The 16,033-nt window shown below is 37.6% G+C and overlaps 3 protein-coding genes across 5 annotated transcripts; 2 read left to right on the forward strand and 1 right to left on the reverse strand.

The window, feature by feature from the left end:
* The first annotated feature begins 150 nt into the window (after positions 1 to 150).
* LOC135648885 (mediator of RNA polymerase II transcription subunit 30-like) lies at positions 151 to 5,847 on the forward strand. Of its 3 annotated transcripts, none has more exons than XM_065166886.1 (3): positions 151 to 596; positions 849 to 926; positions 2,917 to 5,847. In XM_065166886.1, exons 1-3 carry the CDS (start codon positions 159 to 161, stop codon positions 3,082 to 3,084), a joined length of 684 nt encoding a protein of 227 aa, XP_065022958.1. In that variant the 5' UTR covers positions 151 to 158; the 3' UTR covers positions 3,085 to 5,847. The 3 variants fall into 3 exon arrangements, with proteins under 3 accessions (XP_065022958.1, XP_065022960.1, XP_065022959.1); XM_065166888.1 differs by having other exon boundaries at positions 155 to 596; positions 1,998 to 3,059; XM_065166887.1 differs by having other exon boundaries at positions 163 to 596; positions 5,415 to 5,847.
* A 1,978-nt stretch (positions 5,848 to 7,825) lies between these two features.
* Positions 7,826 to 11,487, forward strand: LOC135648646 (nuclear transport factor 2B-like). The gene is made up of 2 exons (XM_065166518.1): positions 7,826 to 8,279; positions 11,134 to 11,487. Exons 1-2 carry the CDS (start codon positions 7,983 to 7,985, stop codon positions 11,206 to 11,208), a joined length of 372 nt encoding a protein of 123 aa, XP_065022590.1. The 5' UTR covers positions 7,826 to 7,982; the 3' UTR covers positions 11,209 to 11,487.
* Positions 11,488 to 12,435: 948 nt separating this feature from the next.
* Positions 12,436 to 14,105, reverse strand: LOC103996685 (uncharacterized). The gene is made up of 2 exons (XM_009417646.3): positions 13,960 to 14,105; positions 12,436 to 13,102 (listed from the first exon to the last, which is right to left on the reverse strand). Exons 1-2 carry the CDS (start codon positions 14,092 to 14,094, stop codon positions 12,689 to 12,691), a joined length of 549 nt encoding a protein of 182 aa, XP_009415921.2. The 5' UTR covers positions 14,095 to 14,105; the 3' UTR covers positions 12,436 to 12,688.
* Positions 14,106 to 16,033: the final 1,928 nt, after the last annotated feature.

Here is a 16,033-nt window from a genome sequence, read left to right on the forward strand (position 1 = left end):
ACCTGTCTGATGATTGGAGAATGCAATGACCTCATGTTGGGACCAACTCTAGATGTATTGCTTCCTCTAATCAAAAGGCAGGTAAGACTTTCATTTTTCGGCTTACCTGAGGCGATTAGGAAGAGTATTTTTGCGGCTAGGCGAGGCAGCGTAGTTTTATGAGTAAACAGCACCGGGTCTTCCCGCTTTGTCTCGAATTAATTAGGGTTTTCCAGATCGACGGGACGTCAAATAGGGCTTGGGCGAGAGATTTTGTGAGAGAGAGAGGCATTGTAGATCGTTTGATGGCGGCAAAGAGCAAGCAAGAGCTGGGGGTCGAGGGGCAGAGGCACCTGGAGGAGACCATCAACGCGGCGTTCCAGATCCTCTCCTCCATGAATGACGAGCTCTGTAACCCCGTCCTCTGGTCCACGCTCTCCCCTGGCCATCCCTCCGCAGCCTTGGCAGGTGCTGGCGATGCGCCAGTAGACTCCTCGCACCCGTCGGAAGCGGGTGGCGGCAGCGGCGGCGGAGTGCTCGACGAGGCCCGGCTACGCTACAAGTCTGCGGTCCTTGCCCTTCGTTCTTGTATCGCCGCCATTCCAAGCGCCACACAGGTCCGTGATTCGATGCCAAAATTCGTGAAAATTTGTCATAAATTGAACTGTTTGAACCGTTTCAGGTTTTCCACAGATTGGAAAGTTAGATGAATATTTGAAGAAGAATTCTATTTGTGATTCAAGTGTCTGACACAGTATCGAGACGATTTTTTGTCATCCTTTGAAATATACTATTGAAAATCTGATTTCTGTCATTTTGGTTCTGCGGTTTCTAAATGGTAATGATTTCTTGGTTGTTGATAATCGCAGGAGGCAGGTGCATTGGATTCCAGAGCAGATGCAGTTGAACTTGAGAGACTGGAAGAGCGGGCATCTTCTTTAAGAAAGGTATTTATGTGGTTATATGTGCAGACCTTACAGAAAATTTACACTGCTGGGGTTTATGATTTTAATTATTATAATAGTTTTGCTTCTTGCACCAACCTTTCAATTTATATGCTCTTCATCAATTATATAGCATGTCAACATCAGTGTTTCTCTCATTTATTTATTGCTATCTTCCCTTTTAGTCAATCAAAGATTCTTTTATAATCATAAGGCAGTTTTGCAGAATTTGATGGTTGCTATTTCATCTTTCACGTTTAGCCATTGAAATTTTATACGAGAAATTCCTTTTATGTTCAGACTTCATAAAATATCCAACTTCCTAAACACATGAATAAAAAATGTAAAAGAATTTATAGACAATAAATGAATGGAGAATTATACATAAAATATAGTTATCATGTAATTTTGTTAGAAAATAAATTATTGATCATATCATGCAAAGATTATAATATATAGGTTATTATTTTATTTGTCATACAAAAGATTTAAAATTAATCCAATTTCAGGTTTGAAGACAGTGATAGATCCCATTGTAACGCCAATGCTTCTCTGATCATCATATGGTTGAAATATTGAGTAATGGAAAGACAACTAAAAATTTCATCTGAAGAGTGTTCTTGTGGAGCCTGAGATTATTCATGAATCTCATGGCATTTTTATTATCTTAAGAGGTTAGAGACTATTATTTAACCATATCTTTTCTTTCTTGATTTTTTTCTTCTTTCATTTGGACAACAAACATTGCCAGCATGGCAGCAAAAGGCAAATATTATGGTTACAACAAATATCAAACAAAATAGTAGTAATTTTTATCATAGTTATAGTCAGGTTGTATTTTCTTCTATTTTGGCTTCATTCCTTTATTTCCACTTTCTCCTTTTTTCCTTTTGAGGTGTGGGACAAAAATCAATCAGCTCCAGGTTAGTCTGATCCATTCCAGTAAAATCCAATCTGTTTCTAGCTATAAGGCCGATCAACCAAAATAGGGTTGGTCTTAGATGATACTTACACAAGTTAGATGTATTGTATCGGCGTTGGCTGATACCGTGAACTATGCTTTTTTGGTGCTAGACACAAAGATATGCTATTGAGACCATCCGGTGTAAAGAGTTGTTTGGCCTTACCCAAGTGAGTGGTTATGCTTTTCTCATTGTTTTTTGAGATTACATCAGTTAAATGTTCATTTTTGTTTCATAAATATAGGAGTTTGAAAAATCCTAAACAAGGTTTAAGAAATGAGTAAATCCCAAAATCTGTTTAGTCTACCATGAAAATCTTTATTTATGGGTTTGATGTTGGGTCTCAGAATTGGATTAGATTTGAAAAATAGCACAAATTTAGACTTGTCCATGGGAGAGCATATCTGAGTGAAATTAATTGGATTCTTTTGCAAAGCAATGGTCCTGACTCCTGACAACCAAGAAACAAGACGAAAACTTCAATTATTCATTATGTGCAACCTCCCCTTTTCTTGTGACAATATCCCTCAAATATGTGCAAGAAGCAAACCAAATAGGAAAAAATAATGAAAGAAAGACATGTTGAAGAGAATTCTGTGTTTTTTTTTCATGCTACTGATTTTGCAACTCTTTTGCCTATACTATTTCTATTTCATGAGTTTCATAAATTTTGTGAATTTTCCTATTTTCTAAATTTTGTGATTCTTAATATGGATTCTCTATCCCTTTTTATTAACTGAAACTTCAATTCAACATTCTAATCAAGTTGATATCAAGTGACCCAAACGGAAATTCCAGTACTAATCCCAAAACTGATCCAAATTTATTGAACTTGTTCTCAGAAGATCTTTGCAATGATTTATTAGAATTTCAAAGATCAAGAATCAAACATCATTTGAACTAGGATTTTTTTTAAGGTAATAAAGTAGCTTGTTTTGATCGAATAGATGACTGTTGGGTAGCTGAGGTTGTATTTGGCAGTAAGATGTTGATAATGCATGGGGTAAATGGAGGTGTATTTTATTCTCCAGCCTATTGTCATGACTTGTTGCGTTATGGAGGGATGCATTAAAGTGTCAAAGTTAAAGCTTGGTAATGGGACAAGAAACCAATTTATTGAAGTTGATCATCTTGCTTCTTTCACCAGTTTTATCTACAGTGCAATATGGCGCTTCGTGATCTCTGGAGCAATCAAGTAAAATCATGATAATCAAGTATCACTAGATGAGACAATTACCTGTTTACTTTTGCATCGTATTATTCAGCATGATGAATTTTATTATACTACAGTCGACGTTTAATTTTGTGGTAACTCAGAGACCATTATTTGACCAACTGTACCATGCAGTATTACAATTTGGTAGTATTTCTTTCTGTAAGATGGCAGAAACACAGGAACAGGTTGTATTTGTTGAGACTTGAATCTTGCCTTACATTCTGTCCACTGTGTTTATGGTTTGGAGTATTTGGTTCATACTTCTGAAACTAATTTTGCTTCACTCTAATGTGGATTCTGGAGATAGATCACCATCAGGTATACTGTAAAACAATTTGTATGTTACCGAGTAAATCAACAGAGACCAGATCTTAGACATGAATGACCAAGTTCTGCTCACGAACGGTCAAAATATTAGGTTGATTGTTGATTGCCCCTATCATTATATTATAATTGTTGATGGCTTGGGAAGTTTCTTCTCCACCTTGAATCAAAATTTTTCGTTTAGATGCATCACCTCTGACATTGTATTTTATATATAATCTTATAAAGCAGTGATTTAAAAAGGCGTTCGGGCGCTCGCCTAGGCGCTTGGGCGAGGCGAGGCGAGGCCCGAGTGCCTCGATTCACTTCCAGACGATGCGCTTCAAAGAGGCGCCGCCTGGGCGCTCGCCCGATCCCAGGCGCTGGGCGCTTCGGGCGAGCGCCTGGGTTAAACCAGGCGACCGAACCATCGTTTTAGGTCTGGTTCGGTCTCCGGTGCTTTAGTTGGTTCAATCGAACCAACTAAAGCACCGATATCAGCTGTCGCTGCCCTACCCTAACCCTGCTCATTGCCACTGCCGCTGTCGCCGCTCCCGCTGCCGCTGTCGTTGCTTGCTACTGCCGCTGTCGCCGCTCTCGCTCCCTCTCCCGCTCCCGCTGCCTCCTTACACTCCCGCTGCCTTTGCCTCATTACACTCCCGCTCCCGCCGTCGCTGCCGCCGTCACTTCCTCTTTTCTTAGTCAGCACCCCCTTACACTCCCCTTCCTTCTTCTCCTTCTGTATACTGTTAACAGTATACTAATAATAGTATTTGTATTTATTAGATTAATAATATATTATTTTCATTTTGTATCTTAGATTTTATTAATTTAATAGCATATTTTTATTTAAAATTTTAAATAATTATATTTTATATTTTTATATTTTAGCGTCTCGCTTCGTTCGGGCGAGCGTCTAGCGCCTCGAGCGTTTTTGGACCTTGGTGCCTTTTTGGCGTCTAGCGCTTTTTAAATCACTGTTATAAAGTTGGATTTACAGTTGATAATCCAGTTTCCTAGCTTTGAAAGTTGTGCTTATCTGTGACTTAGTATCAATTTCAAGCAGCTTATTTATGCTATCACCTTTTGTAGCTGATGCAAAATTAACTATAGCCTAGTAGTAGCTCTTCAGGAAGAATTTTGTTTTTCTGATTTTATAAATTAGTGCTGCTAGATGGTGGCATATCTTTCTGGCCTTTAACATGAGAACTTGAATTCACTTATTGCATAAAGAGGTTGTTCACATTTACATTGGTTATGATATGTTTGTAGTTTGAAGAGTTTGTATTCTAAGAGTTCTACATCGACATAACAATAACGACTATTATTTGTACCAGCTAGCAAAAATTGTCGATTTGAACCTTCAGACTGACAGCATTCTTCTCAAACTATCAAAGTTAAAAAATTACTTATATTTCTGCTACCATCCTTTTCTTCTCTGTGGTTCTATAATACTTCTCAAAATTATACTGGAATCTACTAATTTCTTGCTTGCCTAAGTATCAGGTATATTAGGTGAGGAGAGAAATGTGCAATTTGGAGAAGAATGAACCAAAAGATTCTCTATTGATGATTTAAATCTGTTGCACCAAAATTCCTTTTACAGTCATCTCCACCTTCTGATGAAATGAAAAAAAAAAATAGTGGAGAAAGATAATTACCAAAGTTACATGACAAGTTTAGCAAATTAGTATGACCCTCAAGATCTTGATTTTTTTCCTTTTTTTTAATATGCCAGCTGTTACATTATTTTTCAAGTTCTGCAGAAGAATTTATTTCTATATCATGCACTTACGTACCGTATTCATTCAGTTTTGTCTTTTAAAGTATATTCCAAATTTAGATCTGCTCAGATTTTTTAATGTTGAAATGCGGAAAACATGGCGTCCTAGACCACGACTTCTTATGGGCTCAGTCATCTGAACACGGAATTGGCCCATACTCTCACACTAAAACATTATGTAGAAACATACTCTAAGTCTGTTCAACTCTGTCACTGTATGGTTGTAGGAACTCGAAAACAAGAACAAGCATCTCAAGCTTCTTATTGATCAACTTCGAGATCTGATCACTGACATTGCAATGTGGCAGAGTCCTTGTTCTGTATGATCTTCAGCTGGGCCAAGGTTGACAGACATTGCAAAGCTCTCAATTTTCCTTTTTGTGCTCTGGAAATTGAATCTTGGGAGATATGTAAATTATTATGCAAAATCATCTATTAAGTGTCCATCTGGAAACAGAAAACAACTAGTGTACTTTTAGCCTTTGCTTCTGTTGCTAACCCATCATTAGGATGAAAAAAAGATGTAGCTACAGCTCCACATGACCTTTATTGTTTTGAAGGTTCATTGTGATTGGCAAAGCTACTGCTCTTTCTGGATTGATTATCATGCTTCCACATTTTTCAGGTACATGAAATTGATCCTTGATATTTTTTTACTGACGTTTATGCGTACTAATTTTTGGATGTTTAATTGTTTTCTGGTCAAGTTTGACTAAATTATGAGTGGCGAAAAACATCGACTTGACAGTGTATTATTTGGATTATGTAGTTGTGTGAATTTTTAGCTATGGAATTGGGGGGTTGTATCATTTTCTTGCAACTGTGGTCCTCTTTACTGCGTCAATAATCTTTTTGCAAACACGTCACTAAATAAAGTTGATGGGATCATTCATAAGCTATGTGATCACAGGGCGAGGCAACTATATGCCACGATGAACTAGTTTTTCATGGTTTAGATTATTTCTGACACCTCATCGCCATATTGTCTTTCACCTTCTTGTCGTTGACAGGGATTAGTAAGTCTGATTGTTCTTAGTAAAACAGTCAACACTCACATTTCTTAACATCTCTAGAAGTTAAATCTGATTGTTTTTAGTGCTGAATTATCGGTAAAATTGATCGTAGTGGTAGTAAATAGTAAAATAAAATTTTGTTATTTTTTTTAAATTATCAATAACAAGCATTAAAAGGGGGATGTCAAACTAGTAACCTTTTAAAATTGGGGTCAGGCCAGTAGATAAAGTATTACGACCTCGACCTCTCTGCTTCTCCTCTACCCATTATTCATCATAATTAGACATCTTTAGTATTTTTGATATTTAAATTTAAATAATTTATATTAAAATATTTATACTTATGAAAATAAAATATTTAATTTTATTTATTCTAACATCATCGGTTTTATCGACGGAAGATATAACACGTGACAACATATATAGAAATGACATAAAAATGATGGGCAAAGTATCTATCGACGAAAGATATGTAACCTTTTAAAATTGGGGTTAGGCCAGTGGACAAAGTATCTATCGTCGTAGGACCTCTCTGCTTCTCCTCTACCCATTATCCATTGTAATTAGACATCTTTAGTATATCGATATTTAAATTTAAAAAAATTACATTGAAATATCGACGGAAGATATAGCACATGATAACATATATAAAAATGACATAAAAATGATGGGCAAAAAAATAATTTTAATATCTTAATTATGTTTTTAGTAGTGACGGATGACGACGTTATTGACGGTTGTGGGTGGTTGTGGTTGGCGAGAACGACACACTAGTCTATAAGAACGATAGGGACTTATGTGGTTTATTGCCCGAGAAGGAGGATGATGATGAGGGAGAGTGACGATGAGAAATGAGGTAAAGGGAAAGGAGGAAGAGGACTATGCAGATGTCAACGCTTTATATCTGTGTTGATGCTGCTTGACAATTGCATTGACGCCAACGCATCTATAGAGCAACAAAAGAGCTGCTTGACATCCGCATTGACATCAACACAGATGTAGAGTGACATTGCTCTATATTGCACTGACAATGATGCACGGAAGGGTGATGCTCATCCTTCTTCCCCCCTTCTCTGATCCCTCATCATTCTTTCCCCTTTTATCGCTCAACATGCGCAACGAGGGAAGAAGGATGAGTGATACAAAACGATGTGGGGATGCCGAGCATCACTCATCCTTCTTCCCCCGTTGCGCATGTCGAGCGATGCAAAAGCAAATGCTCAGCATTTGCATTATCCTCTTCCTTCTCTCCTTTATCTTATCTCTCATCATTGCCCTCCCTCCTCATCCTCTCCCTCCAAGACCTTAGTGTCTCATCAATTACAGCCACTTGTAGCCTCCAGTGGTGTCGTCGTTCACCAATACTAAAATCGTAATTAGGATATTAAAATTACTTTTTTTTTATTTATTGTTTTCATATCATTTCTAAATGTGGTGTATCTATGTTGGTAAAACCGATGAGAGAATGAAGTTAAATATTTCATGATAATATAGATATTTCAATATAAAGTTTTTAAGTGACTAAAATAAAATTTTATTATTTTTTAAAAATTATCAATAATAGGCAATAAAAAGGGGCTGTTAAAGTAGTAACGTTTTAAAATTGGATTCGAAGGTTCAGATGGAGGATGTTAGCCGATGACTTGTTAGGTTTTTATAGTTCCTCCTAACAGGGGCCGGACCAGTGGACAAAGTATCTATCGCCGCACGGCCTCTCCGCTTCTCCTCTCTCTACGGCTGAGGAGAAAGTGTGAAAGGCGAGAGGTATCTTCGGCGGCGGTGATGGATCCGGAAGCGGTGGCGAAGGCGTTCGTTGACCACTACTATCGGACGTTCGACGGGAACAGGGCAGCTCTGGCGGGCCTGTACCACGACGCCTCCATGCTCACCTTCGAGGGCGACAAGATTCAGGGCGCCGCCGCGATCGTCGCCAAGCTCACCTCCCTACCTTTCCAGCAGTGCGCCCACGCCATCTCCACTGTCGACTTCCAGCCCTCGGGACCCACCGGCGGCATGCTTGTCTTTGTCAGCGGTTCCCTCCAGCTCGCTGGCGAGTCCCACACCCTCAAGTTCAGCCAGGTATGTTCTCTCTCTGTGTTTGCGCCTTTCGTCTATCGATTGGTTGATTCGATCAGATCGGCGTGTCTACTTTATTCTATATCCATGTTGATCGGTTGATGGATCGTGATTTCCGTTGTTTTTTCTCTTTTTTTTTCGATTTTAAAGAAAGATCTGATGATCTATATTTGTTTGTTAATTATTTTCCTTTTTGATGATAATAAGGTTTATTGGGTCAAGTTCTTTGAGACTTTACATTAGGTTTTATTCATTCCTTGGGTCTAGGATTGATCTATGTGTTGGTAAAGCATTTCCACTTGATTTTTATATTTTTGTTTGTTGATAGAAAATAGAAACATCAGATGCAACATTCTTTTGGTCTTCTTATGTTGAGTTTGACTAAGAATCCATTTAATATAGAATTGTTTTATTGTTATATGAACTGTTCTTAAGAGCCCAAGCAGGTTTAAATTTCTATGTATATATTGATTAAGTCATCTATATAATTTTGAGTGAGAGTCTGATATTTCTTATACTTTTAGTTTCCTATTTTGTTTCTTCCTCTATTTTTACTTGTTATATCTTTCTTCTTCTCTTTTTGATTCTGTTATTTAAACCTATCAAGCAACGTTTATCTCGTAACAAAACACATGTGTAGTGGTAGACCTTGAAGTCTGCAAATATTGTAGACTATATTTGTGACAGTTTTGGGAAATGCGGTTTGTTGCATGATAATTGCTAAGAAGTTTTGTGATGTGCAAACATTGGTTTGGATGAATCTTGTAATCTAATTTTTAGGCTGGAGCTGATGATAGAACACTGTATGAAAATGATTTATTTTACTTTTCTATTATAATTTCCTATTGTTACCATCAAGAAGAGGAATAACTAAAGTTGTTTCAATTTCTTGAAACCCAATGAAAAGCCTGGTGACACACCTTGATCACCTTTACGTGAGGAGAAAATCAGGCACAAGGTGCAGATAGAGGAGTGAGAAGCTTCAGTCGAGAAATCATGTGCAGAAAGGAGAAAAACATCATACATGAGAGAGGAGTTGTCAACCTCTCGCTTATCCCACCAAAACTCCTTTTCTCTTATCCTAATTAAGAAGCTGGATATCAGTTGACTTAATATAGTCAATCCTTTGCCTCAAACTGGTACTTCCCCTGTAACCAACATGGTTCATACAATTGGCTCACATGAATCATAAAATTTGTTCACGGTTAAACCACTTATTGGTTCAAAGGAAAGGAAAAATTTTGGTTTGATCTAAATACATCTTGAATAATGATTGGATCTCTCTTGATGAGAAATGAAAGGTTTTCTGGTTGTGAACATGTAAGATTCCAGCCAGCACCAAATGCAAATAAAACTATTTACCAATATATCATAAAATTGCTCTGTCCAAGTTTCCATGTAGTGTCATCAACAATGCATATCCATTTCCATTCTTCCTTTGGTGTTTGTGAATTTTATCAAATAGTTGGACCCCTTGCCTTTTTGGTTATTTTGTCCAAAATGCTTATTAAGTCCTTCCAAATTAGTTGAATAGAAAGATGCTTACTTTCAGGCTGTTGTCTAATCAGGTTGTTGTCTGATGTTGTCAACCACTTAAAGCTATGTACAACATCATGTGAAAACTAGTATTTTATTGTCATGTGTTTATACAGTGTTCAACTCTTGTATGTCAAAACTTTAGTTGTTTCTCAATTCACTTGATGAAGTAATTTCTTTTCAGTTAGATGTTAGTTCTTTTAAAGATATTGATCTGCACTTTAGCTGTTGCAGGTTTTGTTCACAAATCCATTTTCAGGAATATCATTGATGAAAGCCCTATATCTTGCTATCTGATAAACGCACTATCTGGTGTCCTTTTTCTTTATCCATGCCTTGCTGTTATATCGTTATGTTCTTTTTTCCTATGGCCCGGTTCTTGCCTATTGGACGAATCAAAGATTTGAAGCTTGGTCTGGTACCAATTTCAATAACCAGTCAAATTGGTATAGTACTGGGTATATCAGCGGTATACATACCCACACCACCCAGTATCACCAGATAAAAATAATAAAAAATATTGATCGAGTACCACTCCTTATGTTTTTCTTGACTGCACCGCTCAGTACAACCGAAATATGATTCCTTGGGTAGAGTATTTCATATTGTTATCACCATTAGTGTTGATATTATCACTCTTGCATAGCATGATATTCCAATATCATTTGTATGTATGCTTGTTTGTTTCTTCTTTAATAATTACTAGTTAAAATGCATTGTGAATCAAGAGAATCTAGAGGCTCCTTTAAGGAGAGATGCTTGCTTGGATATTCCATGTTGTCAAATGGAAGAACTATGCAGTGTGTTAAAAGGATGCCAGAAATGTCTTAACAGCATGATAACAATTTCTACCTCATGGTATTGGTGAAATGTACATTTGGGGACACTTCTAAGGGAAGGCTATTATGGGTGTTTCATGCATAAAATAGAATCATATATAAAAAAATAACAAACTGTAGCATTTCTGCCAAGTTTAGAATATTTATATTATGTTTTGAAGATTTAGCTTAATTAACGTTGTTGTCCTGCTCTCCTTCTCTGCCCTCTTCCACCCACAGATTGTATCTTTTAGATATTTGATACCTACTACTTATCCTGTTGTCCTTGACTTAAAATGTGCTTACCATTATTGAGTTTTGTTGTTTTAGTTTGCCAAAGCAACTTGGTCAGCTTTTTTTTTTTTTTTTTTTTCTGTTCATTTGGCTTAGGTAATGGTTTTGCATCTTTTTTATTTTGTTTACGTGCATTGATTCATGACAGCAGATGACATATTGATTCTATTACTCAAGGATACTGATTGGTTTGTGTGTTTTTGTTGTAGATGTTTCATCTGATGCCAACACCTCAGGGAAGTTTCTATGTGCTGAATGACATATTCCGCCTGAACTATGCTTGAGAAATCTTTTAAACTATATCCACGAGGCGGCAGTGGCCGAGTGGCACATGCTATGCCGTTGTCATAGGTCATGGTTTGAAGAAGGATGGTTGTTTTTCATTATTTTATTTTCCTTCTGGTTGGGTGGTGGACTTTTGAAAATGATTTTGAATCTTTTATGGATACAGAAGAGTGAAACTGTGATCATTTCTTCGTGTCCGAACCTTCCTTTGTTTGATGAGACTGATTCTGTTAACATTTATATGCAGATTAGTCATGAATTTGCTGTTCTTTGTGACACTATCCCTTGTTGCTTTGGTTGCTGCTGATGTGATTGGAGTGCATTCAAATTGGTACTTGTGTTTCTCGTCATGATGCCAATTTGCAAACATCTGCTTCATGCTTTGAAACAATTGCTTACTTGGAATGCTGTTCAACTTGTAATTTACCTGTGTTCATTCCTGTTGTAAGCTGGAGAGAGTTTCTGGTTCACCCTATGAAATAGACAATATCTGGAAAGATTTTAAGCATTTTTTTTTATTAAATAATTACTAGACCACAAAAGAATCTTAAGTGATTGTCTCATTTCTAATGTTGAATTAGTAAAGAAATCGCACGATATATCTTATTGTCCATAATGAACTCCTCCTTACAACCTATTTAATGATCATGACAACCTCAGTTGTCACTCTTAAGATGTTTCAGTTTCTTCATTGCAATTTATGTTTGGAAATAATATTCACACACACATGCATAAACATGTACGGAAATAATATTCACTCCTTTAAGTTCTTAACCTCATCCCAAAAATATTCACACATACACACTAATAATTGGAAATAAAACATACTTTTTCTCTCCAATAGAGTTGCTAAGCATGGAAAACAACCATATCGATGAACAAATTTCTGGATTATTTAATAAAAAAATCCTACTAAAAAATGTCTCCCATAAGAATGGATATGAATTCACAGATACAATTGTCATTCTGGCAGGCATGCTGGTGTATCAATTTCTATTGCTAACATTACTTGCTTCGCGCCAGCCTCAGATCATTAGCAAAGAGCACTGGGGACAAAAGTGATACTTGGATTGCTAAGTATGTCCTTTACACATTTAAATTGGACACAATTTGAGATAATACTTAGGTTTCGGATGGATAATGGCAGAAGATCCACAAGGAAACTGAAATTGTCCAATGCAAGGTTTCAAATGGATAATGGCACAAGATCCACAAGGAAACTGAAATGTCCAATGCAAGGTTTCAAATGGATAATGGCACAAGATCCACAAGGAAACTGAAATGTCGCATTCGATGCGACGAGAAGAACACTTGGATGCATCAATACTGATCATTCTCTCACATGATCGATTCGTCGCTGCCAAGAGTCAAGGATGGGAAATTCACATTAGGTAGCTCTGGCACGGCAATTGGTGGCCAAGTATCATGCGACGAAGAGAACGCTTACATGCATCAACGGTGATAATGTTCCCACAAGATTCATTCCTCGCTTCTCAGAGTCAAGGGCAGCAAATCCGCATTAGACAGCTCTGGCACAGCAATCGGTGGCAAAGGAAGTGCTTCAATCTGCGGCCTCTTGCCATTTCCTTTCAGACACCGCTTGACCACATCCCCGACGGTTCTGAGGGGGTGGCTCAGTTTATCCCAGACCGCGAGCAGAAGGGAGACCTCGTTGAATTGCCATACCGCAGTAATGACGAGCATGACAGATAGAAGGCAATGGGTAATGAGATTCTGCTTCTTTACTTTTCTAAGCTCCCTTGCTATTTCATCCATGCCAACCTCCCTTTTTTCACAGTTTTGGCTGACAGGCTTGGAGAATTCAGGCTCTTCTTCGATAGCTGATTCCTTCGTCCCTTCGGTAGCTATGCCATCCTTCTCTAAGGATTCCAACTGGTATACAGCATCCACAGAAGAGACAGTTGATTAATTCTGTGACATGTACGCAACACAATGTTGAGCTGACATAGCAATTAATAATAAGATGAAGGAAAACAATTCGTTATGGTTTAATACATTGGGAAATTCTAAGGCATGTATGCAACATCCACAGAAGAGTCAAATTACAGACTGACATAGCAACTAAGAAGATGAAGGAGAAACAATTTGATATGGCTTAATACATTGGTGAAACGTAAGGCAACATCTACAGAAGAGTCAAATTGCAATCACAATCTCGAACTGATCTAGCAATTAATAAGACCATGGAGAAACAATTTGTTATGATTTAATACATTGGAAAATTCTGTAACATGTATGCAACATCCACAGGAGAGTCAAATTGCAAACAGAGTCTTGAGCTAACATAGAAATCAGTAAGATGAAGGAGAAGCCATTTGTTATGGTTCGATACACTGGGAAATTCTGTGACATCAGGGAAACAATACAGATGATTTCATAGCTGATGGACACTTGATATTTATCTTTTCATCAACGAGATTCATGGCAAAGGAAGGAAACTCTGATTTATGATTCAGATGATGGTTAGAACAACATCGGGCATCTCTCTTCTCTTATTCTGAACTATCGGTTTCTAGTGAGCATTAATGCGATGAACACAATAACTTATCACACAGAAACCCCTTCGATAAATGGTTTCTGTTTGTCTAGGGAATGAATACTAGCATTTGTGTGAGAACGCGAGTGCCTTTCCCAAAGAACTCCAAGAGTGGGGGGTTTCCAAAAGAATCGATTGCTTAGGTTAACACAATTGCCGGTCTCTACAGAATGGGAGGAAGAAGGGAACCAACCTGAAGGAGCAAGTTGGAGAGGAGTAGGTCTTCCTCTTCCTCCTCCTTGCGGCGTCGCTTCCGCTCCTCCAGGAGTTGATGAAGGGCCTCGTGCACCACCTCCACCTTCTCATTCGTGTTCTTTGCACGTTCCATGGATTGGAGAACAAAAGAGGCCCAGAACCTGATGCAATCTAGGATGGATTCGAAGCATGTGTTTAATGAGTCAAACTGACCCCCCATTCTGACACCTGGCAGGACTTGTGCAGTTCTTAAATCCCTTACTCGAATTCATCTTAATCTTATGAAAATAATTATTCTCTATTCGTATGGATTAAAGAATAATCCAAGAGGATTGATTCTCTAATCTTGTTGAGAATATAGATGACGTCCAGCATAAAGGATTCTCGAAGCTTGTTAAGAATAGAGATGATGTCTGTCTGGCATAAACTTTTGAATGAAAGGTCAATGTTCAAGAGATTTAAGATTGTATCAGGGGAAGAATGCCACACACAAGTCAAACCCAATAAATTTGGGCTGACCGTCTATAGGTGAGGCCAAAGATGAATAATATAAATCATGTCTCATCTTATGGTTTTAAGTTTTGGATAACTTTTTAATTTTTTAATTAATTTTCATATAGCACATTTTATTTTTTAAAAAGATGATATTATCCATTTGCTCAGTGTGGCCATCTTTACCTTGTTGTGCTATCTACCATCCATCTCCAACTACCGTTTGAGGTCGTCGGACCAAGGGCCAATGGTAGGATTTTTCTATGTGAACATTGAGTCCTTGACCTATCGTTACATCATTGGATTCACGTAACACAATTCTTGGTGGCCAATGCCAATACTTATTGTGATGTTGGTATCCATTGCATCATTGTCTCCTTTGTCCCATATGAACACTATCGTGGTGTGATGGAGATCCGGATCCTTGACATCTTTGAAGAGGATTCTACCTTTCCCCCGCTCACCTCCCTCCCCCCGAACCTCATATGTAAAGACGTTCTCCTCTTTTTAGAGTCATATAACAATGAGCTCGACACCCTTGAGGTCACGAACGTTGTCGTCGGTGATGAGAGATTATGCAATATGATCGGGAGAGGCGGGCTAGAGCAACGACTAAGGGAGGCAGCAAGGTCCTCGCACATGTTGTACGCCCCATGCTTTATAACATGACAAGGACCTCCCTCCCTTCATCTTAGCATTCATGCCTTCGTCAAGGGAATCAAGAGAGAGAAATCTCGAGGCTCATCACCATGGAGGTTGTCATCATGGAAATCGTTACAACAAGGGTTATCATTGTGGCAGAGCATTGCTGACAACATAATCACCATGGAGAAAATTTTCAAAAGGTGATGAAGGTGGCCACAATAGCTAACAACACGACGAAGTGAAGAAAGTGACTACAGCGAAAGGGTAATCACATCTTTTAGAAATAAATGGTATTCTATGGGAAAAAAGAAGAAGAAAACTTTGATGTTTTTTTTTTTGAGAATTTATCTTTAAATTTTTAGATGAAATGATTGATGATAAAATCTCACATTTTAGATAAAATTGTCTCTTTTTTTATTTGAAGTCAATAGTTTCAAAAACTCCAATTAAACTCTACGCCCTCCTTCATACATATTCCTAATTTTGCGTTTTTGACTCTGATCCTAACTTTTAACTTTTGATCGTTTTACGATGCTTAGCATTTGCAACAAATCCCCCTCCTCTTTTTATTTTTAATGTAGATAATCTATTTCCATTTATCTTATTCCATTTAGAATATGAGCCATGGGTACATACATAATGTGTTCTAACGTTTTCTGATACATTCAGAAGCGAACCAATACTTGTTGTAGACTATTGAGCTCATAACCATAGAAGTAAACTTATCTTTGTTCTCAACATTCATGGTTTTAATCTAATAAGCACAAAGGACTTTGAGATCAATATTTTGCCACCCCCCAATGATTGAGATGCCCCATATCATTAAGCTCATCTTGCAACCATGTCTCCAGATAAGATCAATAGTAGCAACAAATTTTTAGTCCTTGGTAAACATTGAAACTGTCCTTTGTTAAAATAAAGCAGACAGTTAACTC

This window comes from Musa acuminata, chromosome BXJ3-9 (assembly GCF_036884655.1).
Source record: "Musa acuminata AAA Group cultivar baxijiao chromosome BXJ3-9, Cavendish_Baxijiao_AAA, whole genome shotgun sequence".
Lineage (NCBI taxonomy): Eukaryota > Viridiplantae > Streptophyta > Magnoliopsida > Zingiberales > Musaceae > Musa > Musa acuminata.